This window comes from Aulostomus chinensis, chromosome 7 (assembly GCF_037954235.1).
Source record: "Aulostomus chinensis isolate RoL2024-O1b breed Wild chromosome 7, RoL_Achi_v1.0, whole genome shotgun sequence".
In the NCBI taxonomy this organism is placed as follows: Eukaryota; Metazoa; Chordata; class Actinopteri; order Syngnathiformes; family Aulostomidae; genus Aulostomus; species Aulostomus chinensis.
This window is the reverse complement of record NC_141326.1, coordinates 2,460,310-2,476,763: the sequence shown is the minus strand read 5'-3', so window position 1 is coordinate 2,476,763 and position 16,454 is coordinate 2,460,310. Positions and strand designations below refer to the sequence as shown.

Genomic DNA, 16,454 nt, shown 5'->3' with positions numbered 1-16,454 from the left:
CCGTACAACAGCAGGGCCCGTGACCAACCCCAGCCCAACCACCATGCCAGGAAGAGGACCACCCCCCCCCCCGAAGAGCCCCGGCCAGGCCCCCAGGCCCGCAATGGTGCAGTTAGCAAAGGAGGCAGCACTGGACCCACTCCCTGCCCCAGCTGCCCCCCCATCCCAACATGGTGCAGGGTGCGTGTTGTGCATGGGAATGTAGATGTGATGATGTGGATGACTAGAATGTAGGTAAAATTGGCGGAGGCACCCAGGGCATGGGAGCCCCGCCGGTTGCAGACGGCAGAGTCTCCCAGTACATCCTCATGCACTCCCCCAAGCCCTAAATGTCTACGATGTGATTAAAATTGGGGGGTCCAGCCCCTCAAGGCCTAGTGATACATAAGATGTGATGTGCTGGGACAGAGAGGCAATGAGAGGGGCTGAGGAATGGGCCAGACCTGCAGGGGGTCAGCTTCCAGACTGGCCCCGCTGACCATCCCGTCACCACTGCAACCAGCCGACAGGGAGTCTAGCCTCCCTGGTCCAGAGGTCAGATTGGAGCACCAAGGGGCACTGTCCGGAGATCCGGGCAGAGGGCCCACCACCGTGCAGTCAGAGGGCAGGGAGGGCCCAGGCCCCCAGTGCACAGCGGAACCCCCAGCCAGCAGCCTGTGGTCAGGGCCCCCAGTTCGATCAGCATCAAGGAGGTCAGCCCCCATCCTCAGACGTCCCCTAGCATCCTCCCTTTGTCCAGAGTGGTGGCAGTCCAGGACACCGCGCCAGGGCCCAGCCCGCCCGAGGGTGGGCCGAGGCTAGCAAACCCCTCCCAAATGTGGGTGCGACCCCCCCGGGGGAGCGGCAGGGCCCCAGGTCAGCAAGTCCCAGGCGCCAAGCAGTCCACCTCTACCTCACTCTCCAGCCCCTACCTCCCTCCCTCCCTCCCGACCCCCCTCCCCCTGACCCCCCTCCCTCTCTAACCCCACCTAACCTTCCTTCCCCACCCTCCTCCCATCGTCCGGGGGCAAATATGCCCCAGCCGCCACGGCAGGCCCCAGCACGCCCCGCCGGGGCCCGGGGACCGGGCGACCACAGCCCCCCACCACAGGACCCCACTGGGGGACCGGCGCGAATCCCCAGCAGCAGAGCACAGGGCCCCTGACCCCCCCATGCCGGGTGGAGGCCCCGACCCAGCCCAAGGACCCCCAATCCCATAGGGTGCCGCCATGATAGGGGAAGCCGCCCCCACGCCCCCCACGTCGTCCCTCAACAGGCGAGACCCAAAGCCGCCCCAGAAGGCAGTAACCCCAGGCCCACCAGCCCAGCGAGCCACCGGACACCCAAGGCAGCCAGCGTCCATAGCCACCCGCCCCGGGGCCAGAGCCACGAAGCCCAGCCCCCCCTAATCAAAACTATGTGATGGATTTAATTATCGGGGACCAGATTTGTTCGAACTCTGACGATCGACTTTCCTCCCAAGCAGACATTCTCTCCATGGATAAAAGATGATAAAAGGGAGATCAGAGATTTGGATTTCTTTGCAGAATGTTTGTTCAATATCGCGCCATGCTTGGTCTAATGAGTTTGACTTTAACCATTTTAGTATGTATTGCAATCTATTGGCCAAGTAGTAATTATAAAAATTTGGTAGTTCCAAGCCACCATAGTCTTTACTCTTTTGTAAAGTCTTTAAGCTTATACGTGGTGGCTTAGCTTTCCAGAGAAATTTGGAGATGTTAGAGTCGAGTGTTTTGAACCAAGTCCGGGGAGGTTGGGTCGGAACCATCGAGAAAACATAGTTGATTTTTGGCAAGATCATCATTTTTACTGTTGCTATTCTTCCCATAAGTGATATGGGTAGTGTGCGCCACCGGGTGAGGTCGTCCTCTATTTCTTTAATTAGGGCAGTATGATTTAGCCGTGTCAAGTCAGACAATTTGGCAGAGATGTTGATGTCCAGGTATTTAATGTTTCCTGGCCGTAGTGGTGCGGCGAGTGAACTCTGGAAACCTGAGTTGATGGGAAGAACAGTTGACTTGCTCCAATCAATTGAGTAGTCAGAAATGGTTGAGAATTTGTCAATGAGTGCTATAGTTTCAGGGAGAGATGATGGTGCATTCCGTAGGAAAAGTAATACATCATCAGCATGAAGGCTTATCTTATGGTTCACATTTGTAGTGTCAATTCCCTTGATGGTGTTGTTTTGCTGGACTGCAGCTGCGAGTGGCTCTATGAATATAGCAAAAAGGGAAGGGGAAAGTGGACAACCCTGTCTGGTTCCTCTTTGGAGAGAGAAGCTTGGAGAAGTTTGATCATTTGTTCTGACACAAGCACTGGGAGCGCGGTAAAAGGTTTTGATCCAGTTCACAAAGTTATCTCCAAACCCAAACTTTTGTAATGTGGTGAGGAGAAAGTTCCAATTTACCCTGTCGAATGCTTTTTCTGCATCTAGGGAGACAATTATGGCAACCTTGCTCTGACTGTTACAGTAGTCTATCAGGTTGATAAGTCTACGTGTGTTGTTGGTAGAGTGCCGTCCTTTAATAAACCCGGTCTGGTCAGGATGTATTATGTGCGGTGTTACTTTTTCGAGCCTTCTAGCTAGCGCCTTGCTGATGACTTTAATATCTGCATTTATAAGTGATATTGGACGATAGCTTGATGGAAGTGCTGGGTCTTTGTCCGGTTTAAGGAGAAGGCTAATAATCGTACGGTTCATGTCGGGTGGCAGGGTCGAGGTTTCCTGTATTTCAGTGAACATTTTGTTGAATACTGGTGCAAGCTCAGGCCAGAACTCTTTGTAGAATTCTGCAGGTAAGCCATCTGGTCCCGGGGCTTTCTTGTTTGGCATATGTTTAAGGGCTTCTTGAAGTTCCTCGATAGAAATAGGTGACTCCAGAGCCATTATTTGGTCTTGATTTAATTTTGGCAAGTCAATTTCAATTCTGTATTCAAACAGAATACCAGGTTGTCCCGCATGCTCCTAGCTTGGATGTCGAGGATGTCCTCTTTCATCCGCTTGTTCTCCGCAGTAATCTCCGTCGCCCCCTCGGTGAGTGATTTAATGGAGGCTTTAAGGGCTTGATTTTCAGCGGCCAGTGAAGCCACCTGTTGCTGGCTGAATTCCAGAGACTCACGGAGAGCCTGGAACTCTCTGTGGAGGATTTCCACCAGACAGAGTCTTGCATCGGAACTTGTCAGTTTTTTGTCTATTGATTGCAGAATGTCTCCGAAATCCTTATCCGGCGATGAGGGTGCGCTGGACGGTCTGCTTCTTTTAGGAAGTGGGGTCGTCGCGTTGTCCGTCTTGCCCGTGACGAGTCGGTGGTAGCACTCGTCGACGTACTCCTGCAGACTTTCCACTGTCTCTTCTTCCAGATTTATTTTGAGGATTGTTTGTGGCTGAGAGAGTTGAAAGTCTCTTACCGTGGTTTGAGTTTCCGATTGATCTAACTGTGTAAATTGGCGTTTAAGGAGTTAGCTTGTTCTGTATCTTCAGATGTGTGCCGCCATGTTGAATCACGCTCAAGTGTGACGTTCACTCTGACATGCTCACTCGACCCTTGAGCCTTTAAGTTTTTGTTTTCTGTAAATCAAAATGTGACGTAATATGTGATCAGGTTGTTGGAAGCGCATCGCGATGCAGGCGGGTGACCACAGAGACCAGAACTATTTTAGTCCACGTGATAAAACTTTTCACCACAATCTTGTTGCGTTGCCACAGTTAATCAAATTGTGGGGACACGTAAAGAACCCCATCGCGGTCTGGCACGAACCACAAGAACTGACGGGTCGCTCCTCGGGGGCGTCCCGCCTCTCCCCAATCCGGGAAGGGGATCTTTTACCCCGGCAAAACAATGACATGGGCTTCAAGATGCGGTTGAACAAGAGTTCATAAAGCTTCAAGGCGTCCACGAGCACCACACTCCTGTCACTCAACGAGTTAAAGGCGAAGTTGATGTTCCACAGAAAGACTTCAAGTATCCACTACTCACAAGCTTTATTCTACTCAGCTGAAGGACTCAGACAACCCCCAGTCCACTTCAGAGTCCCCAGTTACGAAGAACTGGTTTGAGGAAAAACTGCAGCAGGTCTCCCCGTTCTCGAACCCGCCGGTGAACCAAAACGACAACTCACGAGAGGACGTCTGAGCTCAAAGACGCCAACTCAAACCAGCAGCACCAGTTTCAGATGAGTGCATTTTAACTGGCTAATGCAAACCCTCCACCATCAATACCGTTAAATCAACTTGATCCTAATAAACCTGGCGTGTTTAAAATGGAACGAGCGTCAAGATTCTTTAGATCACGGCTTGTGGGAATGTGACGAGATTCACAAATTCTGGAGCTCTGTGTTCAAATGTATTTGCCAGTCTTGCCCGCCAGCCTGGCGTCCTCGGTCGTGTTTGTGAGGCGTTCGTCCTGACACCTGCTCTTTGACCTCTGAGGAGGGAAACCCGGAGGAGCTCGGCTTCCTGCAGGCCAGGCGTCGGAGGCCCCTCTTTTGACTTCTGCTGAACAGACGGACTCAAGCTTGGCTCTGGAGAAAGTGACACAGTTAGAGAGCTTCTGTTGCGTCTATGGTTCTAGAATTGGTTTAGATGGGGTGGGGTGTGAATGAGAGGACTGGAATAAGACTTCATTTCATACGAGGTATGGACGAGAACAGGTTTATTTGTATTTTACTGTCATAGATGCGTTATTAATTCTGAGATTTAATTAGATGTTTCTATCCTCTCCCATTAGAACAGTGATTTTGTGACTCTTCATTGAGGTTTACTTTATTTTCATTTCAGTTCTTTTCATTTCTTCATTGTTATTTATATGTAACATAGTTAAAAAGGTTTTGGTTAAATCCCGCTAAATTGGACAACTGTGCCACCTGCTGTTCACAATTTGTACCTGCAAGAGATAGTAACCGCAAGGATTTATGGGTATTCCTCAAAGCGACGGAGGAATTTTCACGCGGTAACGTATCTGGAATGTCGGTGGACAAAAACAATGTTAACTAAATAGAAAAGCATATAAAAGTATTAACACGATGCTGCCTTTCCAACAGAGCATGCGCTGTGTCCAAGCGTGATGACATTCCATGTGGTTATCTTTTTGTCATAAATGCAGATGGAATAAACCTGCTGTTACCACAACCCTGCGCGCTTCGAGAGTCTTTTATGCATATAGAAGACATCACACAGAGGTCACATATAGCCTGTATATATTTGAATGTATCATTTTATTTTTGGTTTCATTATTGGCAGATGTTCGAAGTGTTGCTGTTTTTGTATAAAAGAAAAACCATAAATATGTTTAAAAAATAGGGACGAGTCTCATCTTTACGTTGTCCCTCGAGAGCCTCCGAGAACGCACAGTGACAAGCTGCTCATGACGTCATCACCACAAGTTTATTTTCTTATTACAAATCGTGAGCGCGGGAACGACGCAACCCTTAGTAGAAGCATTAAGAACCCGAAACCAGCAACAATAATAGTGATAATAACAATAATTGAAATAAATCATTCAAAAACTGGCCCTAGCAACCGCTGTGTGTACCTTAGCAACCGTGATGGCGGACGTGGAAGGGAGCGTCGAGCAGGTCCCACGGGAACAGACAGGTGTCGAGGAGCTACAGTAATGACAAGTTCCACTTTTACTGTTGGAAATAATCCTAAATACTGAAGAGTGCCGACATATTAGCATCATCGTTGGCCTCGCGATGTTACTCCGCTGCTAACGACGATGCTAATATTGGGCTGCGAGCAGGGCTAATTTGTAGCATAGTTGTGCTGGAGAAGAACAGAGGAATGTGCTAAGGTCCCCTCTGTTGTGGCACCTGAGCTCTACAAACATTCTTCTAACTACTAATTAATGAGTATTATCTTGTGAAGTTGTAAATAAACGTGTTTTTTTTTTTAAAAGCTGACTTGAACATAACTTCCACCAGATGTTCCGTCGCGGCGCTCCTGGCTGAGAACGACATGTTGGAGCGTTTCATCAGACGGCTGGACGCTCAGGACCAGCCGGTGCCCCAGCCTGTGGGAGAGGGTCCGGGGACTGCAGGGGGCCTCCACCAGGAGGGTGGGGTACGTGATACCCTGGTACAAGAATACTGTTCAACACAAGACTATACTATAAGTGTGTGTGTGTGTGTGTCAGGGCCATGGATGGCGGCGGCGGTCCCGGCCCAACATGTCTGACGGCCTCCTTCACCTGACCTTACAACAAAAACTGCATGTGGCCCAGAGAGAAGTAGCAGAGACCCGACAAGACCAGGAGAACTTCCAGCAGAGATATGAGAGCCTGCAGGAAAACTACAAGGTTACTGCACACTCTGACACACACGCACACGCACAACAGAACACCTTACAGTGCGTTGGTCTCTCCAGGTGTCACTCCAAGAGGCAGAGTTACGTCTAGCAGAGATCAGGAAGGCCAGGAGCCAGTTTGAACTGAGGATGCTTAAACCCATGAAGCTTGAGATGATGGAGCCTGACAAGGTTCTCTGCTGCATTGTTGACAATTTCAAGGTAAACTTGACCTCAGCTTCACATAAACCTCTGCATTCTTACCTGGAAAAATGCCATCGTAACTGATATTTGTAATAAATGAGAAGACAAAGGGTCGCTTGCGGTGGCTTCCCATAAATCTGTCTTCCCCCTCCTCAATTAGGCTGCCCAGCTGGAGAAGTTCAAGCTCAAGAACCAGGCACTGAAGGCCCAGGAGAAGAAGCTCCAGCAGCAGCTTCACCAGAAGAAAGAGATGGCAAAAGCCGAGTACGAGGTAAAGACAGGAAGTACATGATATCAGTGGAGTAATGAGGTTCCCAGTTCGTCCCTCTTCACCAGAGCTCATGTTGTCGGCTGTTTGAGTGTCAGCAGGATTACACAAAAACTCTGAGACCCGGTTCCCCCAAAACTGGCTGGAGGGGTGTAGCACCGGCAGGAAAAAAAAAGAAAAGAAGGCGGCATTTTACATTGAGTTTGGCTTCTGCAGAAGAACACCGTCTCCGAGAGTCCTCTAGTTTACAACCTACCCATGACTGCTTTGTTGCTTCTAGGAAACATTCCAGGAGTACAGTGAGCAGAGAGCAGATAAAAACCCTGATGAACTCAAGGTCAGGCGGTTGAAAGCTCAGCACGCCCTCAGGTGGCACAAGGTAATTCAGTGTCGATGCACAACACTGAGAACGCCATCTTATTCTCTGTGTGCGTGTGTCATAACTCAACTGCAGTTCTCGCTATAATTTAACTAAAAGCACCAGGGTCCATGTTTGGATGTCCTTAAACCTTTATGTACTTTCCATATTTTATTTATTCTTTTTTCCTTTATGTAGATCACTCTACTGTGTATATACGAGTGTATGTATCACAGATCCGTGTGTACATATGCGTGTGTGTGTGATTGAACAGGAGATGCTTCACAGTGCGACACTGGAGTCCACGGAGATGAGCAATGACATCACCAAACAGAAGAAGGTGCTTGACAAAATGGAGGAGGAGTTGAAACGTGCTGAGGAGGTTCGATGTTTGCTAAATAACATCCCATTTATCAAACGAGGGTCAAACAAATAGAGCACATTCAAACCTGGGCAAACACTTGCCTTGCAAGCTCAGAGTGGGCCTGCACCTCAGTGCAGAATGAGCGAGGAGGCAGAGCAGTGACGTTGGTGCTGCTCGGCTCTAGTTTCCTCAACCACTTGTCAAAGTCTTAGAAAGGCATTGTTAAAAGGTGTGTATGAACTGTCTTCACTCTCCAGGAGCATTTAAAGGCAGAAGCCCTCAACCAACACCTGCGCCGCCAAATGACGGACTACCAGGCTCCTGATATCAGCCAGTACATGCAGGTCAAGGACAAACACAAGCAGCTACAGCAGAGCCTCCACAAATGGGGGAGGAAGGTGCAGATCGCTGAGGTAAACCCCCCAGTGATGCGCAGCAGTAGGAAGCAGAGGGCAGATTTTCAAGTTCAGCTTGTTCTGTTTCCACCAGATGGACTTGAAGCTGCGCGCGAAGTCCTGGAACAAGTCTCTCGCGCCTGGAGCGAGCCGTGTGGGTCCGCAGAGTCCAGTGAAGCTCCCACACATAGCAGAGGCCCAGAACCCAAAAAGCCTCGTGGGGTCATGACCTGGCCTCCCCGTAACCAGCTGATCTTACCGATCTTTGTTCTTATCTTCTATTTGCTCTGGTAAACAAAGATTTTATTACCTCCACTATATTGACGGCAATAAAAATTTCCAAGTCATCACAACTTTGACTTCCAACAAACATCCACTGCGACTCAAGGATGACCTGAAACTATTTTGGTGGTGTAAGGTCATGTGACAGGCACACAACTGAGATGTGTCATTCCCAGTTCCGTGATATTTTCTGGCTGTTTGAGTGAAGGGTCTCCTCATTCAGAGTGATGTCTCAGGAGGGGCTTGTGGGTTTTACTTCCAACTCCAATATCCACCAGGACTCGACGATGAGCTGAAGGTCAGAGGTCACTGGCACCTCAAATCGATGCAATATCGCTGGAAAACCTTGAGGGAATTTATTCCCAGTTCACCAAAAAATGCCCACTGAGTACCAACTGCAAAGCTTTTGGTGGTGAAAGGTTAAAGGTCAAAGACAGGCAGACAACAGCAAGGCAGCCATGATGTGGAGTTTCTAGTCCTGATATTCCCGACCTGTGACAGCAGACCAACTCGTGTCACCAACTATTGACAGTGGAAAATAAATCCACTTTACGCTGGACAAACTATCTCGTTTATTTGAAAGACATCCTCCGAGGTATAAGCTGCAGCTCTGAAGGTCATGTGACACGCCGTACCCACAGTCACATACATACAAGTGTACTGTCACAACGAGGAAGCTGTTTATTTTCATATTTCGTCATATAGTTTGGAACATGGCATCTTTCTTCCTACATTTTCTCAACACTCTGCATCTGATATGAATGAATATGTTACAGTAAAGAAGTGCCTCCAATCCTCTCCGAAGGCACTTTCACACGTCCATATTACAGATGTACACAACGCCACTGGACCGTTACACCGTGACACAAGCACACTGCTGTTTGTTCTGTAAATCTGGCTTCATAGGCGCCACATTTGCATCTCTGGATATTTAATCTACATCATTTGTTCTAAATTGAAGTCATTTCTACTCATAAACAAAGATTACAAAAATAATGCAAGTTAGTAATTCAGAGATCACTAATGATTATTATACACACAATATCTGTCAAGTCCGAGTGTAAACCTGCTGTTAGAGCGCTGCAAACTCAAACCAGTTTAGTCTTGTTACACCACCCAAGCACTCCTAAGACCTGCACCTGTTTACAGTACAAAGGTCGCCAAGACGAGGGTGCAGCAGTTTTATGGAGTTATTGCATCTTGAAATTCTTACTAGACACACAAGCTCACGCACGCACGCACACACAGGTTGTTCATTGTTGATGATTGAGACTTTCTGTCCCATCATGCCGTTTCCTTCCACCATCACTGACTTTCTCAAGCAAACGTCAAATCACCAAAGCGGTGGTGAACATACAAGGAGGCTAACAGTCTTTCGGTCCATGGCTACAGAGCAGCACTCCCATTGGGCGCCGCCATCAGTCTGTACACGTCGGCTACTCTAAAGAACATCATACATGTCGGGTCACATGTTTACAGGGAGGCTTCACACGTGTCCCACACTGTAGAATAGCATATGTGTTATTTACACTGGAGGAGGAGATGAGTTGTCATGTGCCACTTTCACGCTGCTCCCCAGGTTTTATCCCTGCATTCTAACTTACTGATGCAGGAATTCAAGATTCCATGAAAACGTTCAAAGTTCAGGATGAAGTAGTGGTTTTATCCATTTGTCGCTTCCCATTCCAGGCCATGTGGAAACATATTCTAAGAGGGAATCCAGCACAGAGTTGATCTTGACGGTGTCCTTGCCACAGAAAGCTGCTGAGGTTCCACACTGATGCGTTTCATTTATGCGGAGAACCGCCACGTCCTCCCGGCAGTGGCAGCAGCGTTAGAATAGCAACATCTGAATAAGGCCTTTGAAGCAGCTCCTCCGAGGGTCCCGGCGGGTGATGGCAGGTACAATGAGTTCACTAGAATTCTGATGGAGCTCTGTTTCAGGTGCAGAGGTGAACAGAGGACTGTGGCTTATTCAGCGTCTGCGAGTGTCTGTACACTACGGAGCATAAATTTGTTTGAGGGGATTCTGGCTAATTAGACGTAAATCAGGCATGTAGCTAACAGAAGCGAAGCACGTCAACACACATCATGTCACTGAGACTGTAGATGTGTCTGGCTGTCGAGTGGGAGTAGCTGTTTCCTACCCAAGTTCATGTATTTTACACACACAGTTTCAACACTGCTGGAGTCTGCCGTCCTCGTGGAAGCTGCTTGAGTTTGGCTTGTTCTACACTGATGTTCAGAGTCCTCGAGGTTACATGGTGCAGGACTTGTCCAGAGGGTCCTGAGGAGATGTGGTGGGAGGCTGCGGCACCTGACTGGACTTGGGCAGCACCATGGGCTTGGGTCTCAGTGCGGGGGGTTTGAGCTGCACTCCCATGCGTGGCACCACCACAGGCTTGAAGGTGCTCATGTTATCACTGGAAGAGCTGGTGCTGCGGCGGAAGGGGGGTGCAGTGTTGGCAGTGGACCTCAGCATGATGCCGTGGATGGGACTGAGGGACTCGCTGGAGCTGGCTGGCGTGGGACCGCCGCCACTGCCGCCAGAGGTCTGCCGCTGCTCCAGGGTGTCCAAAACCACATCGGGGGCATGTTTGGCGGAGCTCTGACGCTCCAGCTCACGCAGCTCATTCAGAGCAGTGTTCATTGTTTCTTCTATGTCCTGTTGGAGACAAAGAGATTGTAAGAAAGGAGGGGAGGGGGGCAGAATGATGATGATGATGAAGATAGGAAGTGATGAGAAAGAAAGAAATGAGAGATGATGTGAGCAGTGAAGCGTTAGGAGGGGTATGAAACGTAAAATGTTAACAGATGCCTGTGGAGAGAGACTTTCAGAATAATACCCAGCATGCTTTGTTCACGGCACGAGTGACCATCATGCTAATGAGTTTGGGTAGCAAAGGAGGTGCAGCGATGACCAGCTCAGGACATCAGCACGCTCCTCCTGCTAGCCAGACAGGCAGCCCAGCTCATTCTTGGCTCTCCTGGTCACACAGGAGTTTGGCGATGCTACATTCCTATCAGCTGACGCCATCTTACATTGTGACCTTTCACGGTGTCATGCTACCCTCCCCGCTGTCCGCCTGTGAAGCTAGTCTTCTACGTGTAGCACACGGACATAGAAGGGAGGCAGACGAAGCAGAAGACAGGGACTGGACTATGTTTTTACAGGGTGGGGCAGGGCTTTGACGGTGGAGGGGGCTGCGGTTGGGTCGCCGCTCTTCCCGCGCTGACCTGTGCGATGGTCTCCGGATCCAGGGACTTGCTGCCATGGTGGTGGGCATCAGTAAAACCCGTGTACTGGCCCGAAGAGGTGGACCGGCGGATTGGGGGGCTCTCCATCTTCTTTAGGGACTCGTGGCGGCTGATGTTAGTCAGGCTGCCGTGGCCTGTGCGGCGCCGACGTTCAGGGCTGTCCATGTGGTTACGACTACGCAGCATGTCACGCGGGCTGAAGTGACCGAGAACTGGCGAGCCCATCTCGGGAGTGCCTCCATGGCCGCTGTGACCCTGCTGGGAGGGATGAACCATGCAGTGGACATCGCTGGGGCGGGCGGGGGGCCGGCGAGACGGTGGGTCTAATCGTTTCCTCTGCCTGCTGGGATGGAGAGGAAGAGTGGAAAGACAGATTAATTGAAATTCAGATTTGATAAATGCATCAGCGGCAGGCTTGTTTCTGGATGGACTTTTGAAGTCTGGGATTCTTTTAAATGTTGTCGAGATGCAACTTTCACCCAGAAAAAATATATTTTGCCATTAAAGTATACACTTTGATTTGAGCTAAACAAACTGGAACAGTCGTTGTTCCTTGAGTAGCACTCAGCTGAACCAACATGCTCACACTCGTTCATGGTGGCTCCAAACTGAAGAGTTGGGTTGTTTGTTTTTAGCACAGATCCAAGTGTCTGTGGATTGTTGTGCACACGGCTGGATTAAGAAGACCTGGATTATACTGGATGACAACCTGGAGAGTTTATTCTGAGACAAAAAGAACTGAGTTGGTTCTGACTGCAGAGGGAACAGAACTGGGTTGTGACGACCTGCAGGAACAACAGACAGCCTGCAGGGGGTGCCGTCTGCACTCTTAAAACAACTGCTGTTCAGGGAGACTACAACAACAGCTCGCCCACTATCCATTATGGCTTTGACTGATGCTACTGCTGAGATTCTTTAAGTTCCTCTCCCTCAAAACAAAAACGTGAAAAGTTTCATCAGCATGCATCATCTCGAGTGTTCCTCTGTCAGGAGGCCATGTTGATGCAGTGATCAACTGGAGCTTTGTCAGGTTTGTTGATTCATCACGAGGGATTGTCTGAATAGTGCAGCAGCAAGTGAGCGGGGGGTAGACAAGAGGAACACATGGGAGACAGATCACCTGGGAACAGAGCTGAGAGCTGTGAGGAGTCATACGAGCTCCCTTAGGTGTGTGACAGAACGATTCCCTGACTGAGTGTCCTCACAAAAACACCTGTAACACTCCTCAGAGTATGACTGGAATCCTCCACATGTAGCACCAGCTACATGAAGCACCATCTACAAGTAGCACCATCTACATGTAGCATCAATCACATGTAGCACCATCTGCATGTAGCACCATCTGCATGTAGCACCATCTGCATGTAGCACATCTGCATGTAGCACCATCTGCATGTAGCACATCTGCATGTAGCATCAATTACATGTAGCACAGCTGCATGTAGCATCAACTACATGTAGCACATCTGCATGTAGCATCAACTACATGTAGCACATCTGCATGTAGCATCAACTACATGTAGCACCATCTACATGTAGCACGTCTACATGTAGCATCAATTACATGTGGCACATCTGCATGTAGCATTAATTACATGTAGCATCAATTACATGTAGCACCATCTACATGTAGCATCTCTGCATGTAGCACATCTATATGTAGCATCAATTACATGTAGCATCAATTACATGTAGCACCATCTATATGTAGCATCAATTACATGTGGCATCAATTACATGTAGCATCAATTACATGTAGCATCAATTACATGTAGCACCATCTACATGTAGCACATCTACATGTGGCATCAATTACATGTAGCATCAATTACATGTAGCACCATCTACATGTAGCACATCTACATGTGGCATCAATTACATGTAGCATCAATTACATGTAGCATCAATTACATGTAGCACCATCTACATGTAGCATCAATTACATGTAGCATCAATTACATGTAGCATCAATTACATGTAGCACCATCTATATGTAGCACATCTATATGTACCATCAATTACATGTAGCATCAATTACATGTAGCATCAATTACATGTAGCACCATCTACATGTAGCACATCTACATGTGGCATCAATTACATGTAGCATAGCTCTGGATAAAACAGCCTCGTTGACGTGTTTGGCAGCAGCTATTAACAGCCGTTTCAAGGTCACTTAATCCACCGGCAGAAATGCAGCAATGAAGAGCAGAGCGGGAGACAAAATACTGGCACTTGACCAGCACACGCTGCCAAAAAACACTTAGGTGTGACTGGATGTGTGTGTGTGTGTGTGTGTGTGTGTGTGATTCCTCCATGAGTATGTCCTGCATCTGAACAGAATGTCTGAGTGTGATCTACTGATGACAGCCCCGTTGTGAAAAGGTGATTTGATTCTCGTACTGTGCAGCAGGAACTGTCTGGTCAGTAGAAATCTATTATTCCTGCAGCGGCAGTCAGGCTGAGAGGTGAGCTGAGGACACTGAATGACAGCAGGCAGCATGTGTGGCACTGAGGAAAGGCTGCACACATTTTCCTGCTGCCTTCAGGTCTGTTTGAAGTAAGCAAATATCCTAACCCCAGCAGCCTGCCTGTCTAGGAAACCTGTGCTGCTCGAGGCCGTTTTATCCACCTTAGACGTGCAGAAGTTGTTGCAGACGCGGAGCCAGACAGTCAAACACGATTGGACTGCTCGTCTCACGTCACACACCGGTCGCTAGGGTGTGAGGAAGACTGGCACTGACTGACACAGCAGGGTGCTTGCCAGCCTGAAACGTGTCTGAAAGCCTTTCGGCATATTTGAATGCAGTAAGAATGCAAGTGCCGATATCTGTAATGAGTTATTCTAAATTATGTTGGTGGCGCCTTGATTACTGCCTTGGTGAATGTTAGTACGGCGCCCCCATGGCACCTCTTTGTGGAAAAAAATAGAGACACAAATCAGTATTCTGGGTTTGTTAATATGTGCACGCATGCAGATTTCCTAATCTGCATCCATGGTTTTGTAATTTGTGAGGAGATTAATGGGCATTTATGTGTGCTGGGAGCTCTGAATGCACACCAGCCGGCTGATTCATGCGGATGCACCGTGACACTGTGCAGCTCCTGCTGCTGACTTTCCAAATGTGATCAGACCTCACGGGTCAAATTCATGAGGACATGAGTCGTTTCACAGGGGGTGCTTGACGCTCCATAGCCTCCATCCAACGCCATACACGGCGGAACAGGCTGCTTCTGGTTACAGCTAACTTGACTAAAGAATTCAATCATGCTGCTCCTTCCACAGGTTGTTAGACCAAATGAATCACATTAGTGCAGGCAAGAGAGTCGTTCCAGCTGAGCTGTGTGACGCTCGGAAACTATTCACAGCAGACCTATCGGCCACTTCGGTCACAATTTAGGTCTTTGTGGAAAAACTTCTTGGGGTCGCAGCGCATCATGTGATGTACGTGGAGGGGACATCGCAAATCTGAGACAGGCTTTTCATTGGATGTCACTTTGGTACACCATCCTGAGTGCAGGAGTGTCATGTTTCAACACAGTTTGAGAAGAGAAATGACTTGGAGTTAATAGATGTGTGTTAGGTAATAATAACAATATGTAATAAAGACTTGGTGTTCATAAATGAACTTTTGAAACATTTTTTCAATATTTATTTGGCATATATCGATAAATAAATGAGCTGTGAACACAGGGACACGTGATTTAAATGCAGATTCATTTCATGGGACCTTTAAAGACAGATTTAATACATCATAGTGAATGGGCTCATTCTCCCATCACGTCTTTCCACTTCGGTGGACTGCGTTTTGTATCAGAGGGTTCACAGTTTAATGTGCGGTCTATAGATTTGTAAACTGCTCTCTTATTCATCTCAGCTGGCGCCTGCGAAGCTCCACCGATGAGCCCAGCAACTTTTCAGACATGTCTAATTAGTGACTGTGACGTCGCTCACTTTTCAGCGGGCGTCTCTTTGTCTTTGCAGCACTTGTGTCAATCCCTTCATCTGCTCTAATCGCCATTTTAAACATCTGATAAGAGACATAATTGTGCAGTTCCGCCTCCAGCCGGTTGGATACCCACCTGGTGATGTAAGCCTCAGAGATCCTGGTGTCAGAGGGCGAGCTGACGTCCTTTCCCGAGCATTTATCCTCGCCGGCGTGGCCGCTGCTGGCCTCGCTGTCAGCCTTCTGACTCAGAGTGTCTGAGAAGTTGTCATCTCTGGGACACAGAGACGGTGACATTGAGACATTAGCAGAGAAAGAGGAAGTGACAGACCAATAGACACAAAAACGGTGAAGTCAGCAAATCACTCAATTTTTCACATTTGCACCGCTCTTCAGGGACAGTATTTGATATTCGTTTCGGGCGAGTCAGCAGGTCTCCCTTCCTCCCCAGGTTCAGTCAGATGAGTCATAAATCTCAACCTCAGTATTCTGATGATGCTCGGTGGCGCTGACTCCTACACACCCATACACGAGCCAGCTGATGGATTTCAGCGAGGTGTGTGACTTGGTTCTTGGTACAGTCGGTGGCTGTTAGGCAGCAGCACTGCTGGCGCTGATGTGTATATAAGCCCATACAGAACAGTCTCTCATTCAGTGTATCCACAGAGCAGACAAAGCAAGGACAAGCACCGACTCTAGGCTGAGCTGGCAGCAGACACCATTTACCAACAGGAAGGTTCCAACACCCTGATAGCTGAATCTTAAAGGAGCCGCCCTGGGCTGACGTCTTTCTGCAGGCTTTATTCTGGGCTCTTTAATGGGACAAGTGAAGATCACAACCCTGCCTGCTCTTCCACTCCTCAGCCTGCTCTGCCTCAGGAGAGCACAGGAAGTTGCTGTGCTCAGGGACAGCTGTAAATTCTCCGGCACTTTCATTAACTAAGAAGACATCAGCAGTGCCCCTCCTGGTGAATTATTGATAGAGGCACCGTGACAGGGCAGCTGCAGGGGAGGGAGAGCAGGAAAGAGGGGAAGGCATTCTAAATGGACATTTTGTTGGGCTGCTACAAGGCGATTAGAGCGATCCTGTTCCCA

General features: G+C 48.6%; 2 protein-coding genes across 7 annotated transcripts in view; one reads left to right on the top strand and one right to left on the bottom strand.

The window, feature by feature from the left end:
• Positions 1 to 5,050: 5,050 nt before the first annotated feature.
• On the top strand, positions 5,051 to 8,689 carry cfap263 (cilia and flagella associated protein 263). 2 transcript variants are annotated; one of them, XM_086208131.1, is made up of 9 exons: positions 5,051 to 5,593; positions 5,923 to 6,061; positions 6,135 to 6,296; positions 6,365 to 6,505; positions 6,648 to 6,758; positions 7,036 to 7,134; positions 7,388 to 7,495; positions 7,735 to 7,890; positions 7,967 to 8,689. In XM_086208131.1, the coding sequence occupies exons 1-9, from the start codon at positions 5,364 to 5,366 to the stop codon at positions 8,099 to 8,101; spliced, it is 1,281 nt and encodes a 426-aa protein (XP_086064257.1). In that variant the 5' UTR covers positions 5,051 to 5,363; the 3' UTR covers positions 8,102 to 8,689. The 2 variants fall into 2 exon arrangements, with proteins under 2 accessions (XP_086064257.1, XP_086064258.1); XM_086208132.1 differs by having other exon boundaries at positions 5,444 to 5,609; positions 7,967 to 8,682.
• Positions 8,665 to 16,454, bottom strand: part of srgap1a (SLIT-ROBO Rho GTPase activating protein 1a) — a 90,451-nt gene continuing 82,661 nt past the window's right edge. The window contains exons 20-22 of one of the 5 annotated variants that reach the window (XM_086208127.1): positions 15,496 to 15,633; positions 11,392 to 11,752; positions 8,665 to 10,819 (exon numbers count right to left, since the gene is read on the bottom strand). In XM_086208127.1, coding sequence (XP_086064253.1) covers positions 10,412 to 10,819; positions 11,392 to 11,752; positions 15,496 to 15,633 — 907 coding nt within the window. In that variant the 3' untranslated portion in view covers positions 8,665 to 10,411. Of the gene's footprint in view, positions 10,820 to 11,391; positions 11,756 to 15,495; positions 15,634 to 16,454 lie in introns of all 5 variants that reach the window. The other 4 variants (XM_086208126.1, XM_086208130.1, XM_086208128.1 and 1 more) reach the window with 4 other exon arrangements.